This window comes from Mixophyes fleayi, chromosome 4, assembly GCF_038048845.1.
Source record: "Mixophyes fleayi isolate aMixFle1 chromosome 4, aMixFle1.hap1, whole genome shotgun sequence".
NCBI classification, from domain to species: Eukaryota; Metazoa; Chordata; class Amphibia; order Anura; family Limnodynastidae; genus Mixophyes; species Mixophyes fleayi.
In genome coordinates, this window is record NC_134405.1 from 77,710,473 (window position 1) to 77,716,171 (window position 5,699).

The 5,699-nt window shown below is 42.6% G+C and overlaps 1 protein-coding gene and 1 long non-coding RNA gene across 3 annotated transcripts; both read right to left on the reverse strand.

Annotated features, from left to right (window-relative positions):
* Positions 1-523: 523 nt before the first annotated feature.
* Positions 524-4,831, reverse strand: LOC142151641 (uncharacterized). 2 transcript variants are annotated; one of them, XM_075207489.1, is made up of 2 exons: positions 1,344-4,831; positions 524-744 (listed from the first exon to the last, which is right to left on the reverse strand). In XM_075207489.1, the coding sequence occupies exon 1, from the start codon at positions 4,745-4,747 to the stop codon at positions 3,746-3,748; it is 1,002 nt and encodes a 333-aa protein (XP_075063590.1). In that variant the 5' UTR covers positions 4,748-4,831; the 3' UTR covers positions 524-744; positions 1,344-3,745. The 2 variants fall into 2 exon arrangements, with proteins under 2 accessions (XP_075063590.1, XP_075063589.1); XM_075207488.1 differs by having other exon boundaries at positions 524-1,059; positions 1,143-4,831.
* On the reverse strand, positions 524-5,270 carry LOC142151643 (uncharacterized). Its single transcript, XR_012691223.1, has 2 exons — positions 5,182-5,270; positions 524-1,555 (listed from the first exon to the last, which is right to left on the reverse strand). It is a non-coding gene; the product is annotated as an uncharacterized LOC142151643 (long non-coding RNA).
* Positions 5,271-5,699: the final 429 nt, after the last annotated feature.

Consider the following 5,699-nt stretch of genomic DNA (forward strand, 5'->3'; position numbering starts at 1 on the left):
GCCCCTCTCTCTATGTTTTCTGTAGCCCCCCCCCCCACTTTCTCCTGCCGCCTTCATCTCCATTTTCTCTGTATTAATATTACTTTATCTATTCTTCTTTTGTCATCTTGTTCACATCTCCACTTCTTGCTTCTACCTTCTGCTTTCTTCTTTCCTTTCTGGACCCTCTCAGTTCCTCTCCAGTGACAGTGTTTGGACGTCACGATGCTGCCAGAAGCCAGGCGCAGATTGTTTGCCTTTCTTAACAACTAAGAACAGCGGCATAGGGAAATAGCAGGTGGGCGTTTGCACTGACCTGGCCGTCTGACTCATTCAGAGACATTGTTAGTGTGGGTAACCAGCCTCAGTGCGGTCCCCCCAGAGTCTGGCACCCAAGACAGTTGCCTAGAGCTACCTAATGGTGGCGCTGGCCCTGTATGTAAGGTATGTAGTGTCAGAGATAGCCTCTATTGGGTCCTTTCTCTCGAGCCCTGGCACCTGTCTTAAGTGGGTATCGATCGATAGAGAGACAGACAAAGTTCAGTTGTAAGGCTGAAACTCCATCTGGTTCTGACCAGCCCCCAGTCAGAGTAGCTTTATTTATACACAGAAGATGGCATAAAAAGATGTATGGTTACACAACAAAACAGCAGTTTGACATTTAGGATCAGCAGATGTTCTTGTTTCAGTCGCGCAAGCCAGTGGCAGAAATAGCTGCGGTTTCAATGGTGTGGGGTTTTCACAGGAAACTGCTAGATGTGCAGACTTCTTGAGAACATGTGAAACAAAGCAGAAGAACAAGAAGTCAAGTATCGGTTACATGGTAATGCTCTGCAGAGCCCTGCAGATTGTTGCTCAGACATTAATTATACAAAATGTATCATTTTTCAGAAACTGATTAAATGGATATCTCTCACATAAACCCCTCTTTTTATCATTTTTATAATTATCCTGCCTATCCTTTTGGTGTGCACAAAGTATTCCTGCACCTGACCTACTTCATTCAATTCAATGGAACCCCTAGCAGGCCCTTAGAGGATGGTAAATGTACATTCAGCCAGGTCTATAGTTTATGTACACCTGGGTTCTTGAAAATAATAAAACATAAGGGAGAACCTTTTAAGTATGTAACTTATTCAGAGTCTAGTGAGAGCGAGTTGGACCTGGGTTTCTGGATCGGACTTTAGATGTTTCTTAAGTGACCTTTTTATCTTGATGTCTTTTTTGCATCTTTTCAAACAGCATTGGAAAAAACATAAGCTTAGTTTAAAAGCAACATATAGTATCAATATTGAAATGCATATCTTGGCTATCCATATTGAAACATACATTTATAGTTATTGCAAAACACAGAATGAACACACCCTTCATGATTGATCCTGAGCCACCGTGGCCTTTTTACAGTGGCTGGCGTGGATCCAAGGATCTTTCCCCTCTAGTTTCACTGAAGTGGGTGTGGTCAGCAGGACTTGGTATGGTCCTTCAAATCGTGGTTCCAGAGCCCTCCTGACGTGTCTCTTCACAACAACGTAGTCTCCTGGTACTAAGACATGTGTTCCAACACAATCCTCTGGATCTGGGATAGAAGAGAAAACTCGAGAATGTGTATTAGTGAGGGACTTCTGCAATTCTTTCACATAATTAGTCAGTTCACCTTGGTGTTTTACCATAGATTGAGGAAAATAACACCCTGTTTTTGGCGGCCCCCCAAATAATATCTCATAGGGGCTTAGCCTGTGTTTTTTGTTTGGTGTCGTCCTGACTGAGTATAGGGCAAGGGGGAGGCACTGTAACCAGGGCATTCCTGTGCTTTTCATGGATTTTTGTATCTTAAGTTTCAGAGTGCCATTTAACCTTTCCACCTTGCCACTACTCTGTGGATGGTAGGGGGTATGGAATGCCTGACTGATCCCCAAATCTGACATGATAGTTGTCATTACTTCACCCGTAAAGGTGGTGCCCCTGTCTGATTCTATCACTTCTGGGACACCATATCTGCATACTACTTCTGACAGTAGTTATTTTTACATTGCCTGGAGGTGTGGTTTCCAAGTCCATTAGGGCTAAGCAGTCATGATCATTAAAACTGTGAAAATTTTTGAGTTGCATTTCCTGCCCTGTCACAGATTGTGCACTCTCTGCGCTGTCACTGTGTGTGCTGTTTACGCTTACATCAGTGCTTAGGCAGATGCCACTGTCATTAGTGCCCGGGCGGATGTCACCGTCTTTCTTACTGCTACTCCCCTCTTTTATATCCATGCAACTTGGGAGCAATGTTGCTGGATTTAAAACTGTACATCTTTTTAGTGTGACATTCGAGGGTGTGAGAAGTGCCACTTCATATTTGGTTAGTCTGGCTGCAGAAATGTGTTTTGTTCTGGCTTGATTAAGTATTTCCATTACTGAGTGTGGAACCTGAATGGTGAGTGGGTGGTCCAACACTATGTCTGCAACTTTTTGTAGCAGTAACGCAGCCGCAGCTACTGCTTTTATACACGTGGGAGCTGCTGTTATAACAGGGTCTAGCTTTTGAGAGTAGTATGCTAGTGGTCTCTGTTTACCCCCATGTTCTTGTGTCAGTACCCCGTGTGCATGGCCATTTTGTTCGTGGCAAAACATATTGAACGGTAGTTCATAGTTAGGGAGGCCAAGAGCCGGGGCACTTGCAATCAATTCCTTTATTATTTCAAAGGCTGTTAGTTGTTCACTTGTTAGAGTGATTGGGCCTGTGGCGTTACCCTTAGTTACAGTGTAAAGAGGGTCTAAGAGTTCTGAAGCATTCATTAACTACTCCCAGCAGTAGCCAGCAAGTCCTAAAAAGGCACGTAGCTGTCTCACTGTGGTTGGAGGCGGGAACTTTTGTATGGCAGTTACTCTAGAACTCAACAGGTGTTTAGCGCCTGCTGATATGCAGTGACCCAAAAATTGTACTTGAGGTAAAGCACACTGCAATTTTTCTTTTGAGACTTTACATTTTTCTTGTGCTAGAAATTTTAGCAAACTTTTTGTTTCCTTTAAGCAAATTGTTTCAGTGTCTGCACAGAGCAGTAAATCATCTACATACTGTATTAGACGTGTATTTTCATGTTCTGGTGCCCATGCAGTTAGGACTGTATGCAGGGCTTCAGAGAAGGCCGATGGGGAAATGGCCGCTCCCTGGGGCAATCTAGTCCAACAATATTGTGCATCATCTACTGTAAACGCAGTGCATTTCTGACTATCTGGGTGTAGTGGTACAGAGAAAAATGCATTTGCTAAATCAATTACAGAAAACCTGGTAGATGATGCTGGAATGTCATTGAGTAATACATGGGGATTTGGGACAATCTCTTTTCATGTGTCCTGTCTGTTTGCAAAAGAAACATGCTCCGAGGGTTGTGCCACTAGGGTCTCTTGCCCCTCTTTTATCACTGGTAGTTTGGATAATATAAAGAGGGTTTTTTTTCTTTTTTTGCTCTTCCCTATCTTCCATTACCCGTAATATATCAAGTAGGACTTCCATGTCCATACTACCTGCCTCTGGTCTGTTTCTGAATAGAGATTCTCTCATTTCTTGTTTAAGACCCATGAGAAAGGTATTTTTAGTAATTGTACTTCACGGAGTTCAGCAGTGCCGAATCCTCCGTCCGTGTGATTGATTAGGCACCGATCATACCACTTACGGCAGTCTTCCCCGTTATCTTGCTTTAAGGGAGTGCCTACCGGGACTTTACGTTGTTCTGCAGCTGCCCATACATTCATTTTGGCTAAAAAGGTAGTTGCAGATTCAGATATTATCTACGGGACATTCTACATTATCTGAGTTTTTAAGGACTGCAGTTCCACTCGGGCCGATTATAATATTGGCTAATTCTTCCAAGTCTGACCATGTACAAGTGTAAATTCTATTCATTCTTCTAAAGTAGGCAAGACACTGGGTGGGATGTTTTCTGGGATCGGGACTTTTATCACAGATATCCCTTGACTCACTCGGGGTCCATGGTCTATGTTGGACAGTTCTGCGTATTACTACAGGGGGGTCTGCATTATCTAATGTGGTGGAAGTTCCCAAGGGGAACATATCCGTGGTTAACTGTGGGGGATCACACTTCTCATCAGTGGATTCCTGGGGACGGCCACAGAATGGACAGACTTCTGAATATGGGGGGACACATCTAAAACATTTTTTACAAGTGGTTCCGTAAGGGAGATCACTTTTGACTTTATTGTTGAAAGGTTTAGTATTAGGATTATATGGCGGTGGTCCGGTGACCAGAGGAAACGCCCATTGTCCATAGAAATCGGGCTGTTTCGTGGGTCTTTGTCTTAAATTCAAGCCTGATTGGTTATTAGAGAGGGGTCTTAAATCAGGGTACATGATGGGTCCTGATGGGGAGGGTGGATATGGGGGTAGAAATGGATTATTATTATTATTTGGAACACCAGGGACCCCCACCACTGGTGTTTTTTCTTCTGTATCACTTAAATTTGTCAGTTGTAACATATTACTGGGGATATCATCATCTTCTAACTGTTCTGCCAATTTGCACCACATCTGACACCTTTTAAAATATCCTTTTTCCTTTAAAACTTTCTCATTGTCTTTCACAAACTGTTTCCAGAATGCAACTTTTAATGTGCCCTCTTCAGACAGTCCTACTACTTTAAATAATTTCCTCATTCCCTTAGTGAGGTCTTTACCTCCACGTTTAGACACGTACTGTATTGGACTCAGACCGTCATATATTTCGGGTCTTTGTTGTCCCTTTATGGACCCTTTATTTCCCATTAGGAATTACCTTATGGTCCCTTTATGGACCCTTTATTTCCCATTAGGAATTACCTTATGGTCCCTTTATTTGAATGAGGATTTTTATAACAAATTTGTAGGACTTCTGCCTTTTTTAATATTTCTCACAACTTTCAATAAAATCCAACAGAAAAAGACAATTATAAACAATACTGTAACAATTTCTAAAGTGATTTCACTCACTTCTCCTATTTCAGATGTGGTCACATTAGACATTTATCATATAGATGTAATGCAGTAATTTTGTTTAAACAAAAATTCAACCTTTTAATCTACCTTGATACCCTTAATAGTATCTGTTGCCAGAGCTCAGAGATCCCCGTCAATCAGACTGAGGTACCCTCGAACTAAGACACTACCTCCTTATACAGAGACAGCACTGTAAAAGAGTAAAAATAAAGCTTTTTACTCACCAGCTGGATTTTGTTGATGTCTGTCTGTGTACAAAGAAGAGGTCCCAAAGGCGTCGAGAGGTCTGATGTATTGGGGATCCCGGCAAACGAGCCCCCACTGAAACTGTCAGAGATAGCCTCTATTGGGTCCTTTCTCTCGAGCCCTGGCACCTGTCTTAAGTGGGTATCGATCGATAGAGAGACAGACAAAGTTCAGTTGTAAGGCTGAAACTCCATCTGGTTCTGACCAGCCCCCAGTCAGAGTAGCTTTATTTATACACAGAAGATGGCATAAAAAGATGTATGGTTACACAACAAAACAGCAGTTTGACATTTAGGATCAGCAGATGTTCTTGTTTCAGTCGCGCAAGCCAGTGGCAGAAATAGCTGCGGTTTCAATGGTGTGGGGTTTTCACAGGAAACTGCTAGATGTGCAGACTTCTTGAGAACATGTGAAACAAAGCAGAAGAACAAGAAGTCAAGTATCGGTTACATGGTAATGCTCTGCAGAGCCCTGCAGATTGTTGCTCAGACATTAA

Bases quoted from the DNA above. Each gene is read 5' to 3' on its own strand.
- LOC142151641 (XM_075207489.1), bottom strand. From the start codon at position 4,747: ATGGGAAATAAAGGGTCCATAAAGGGACAACAAAGACCCGAAATATAT.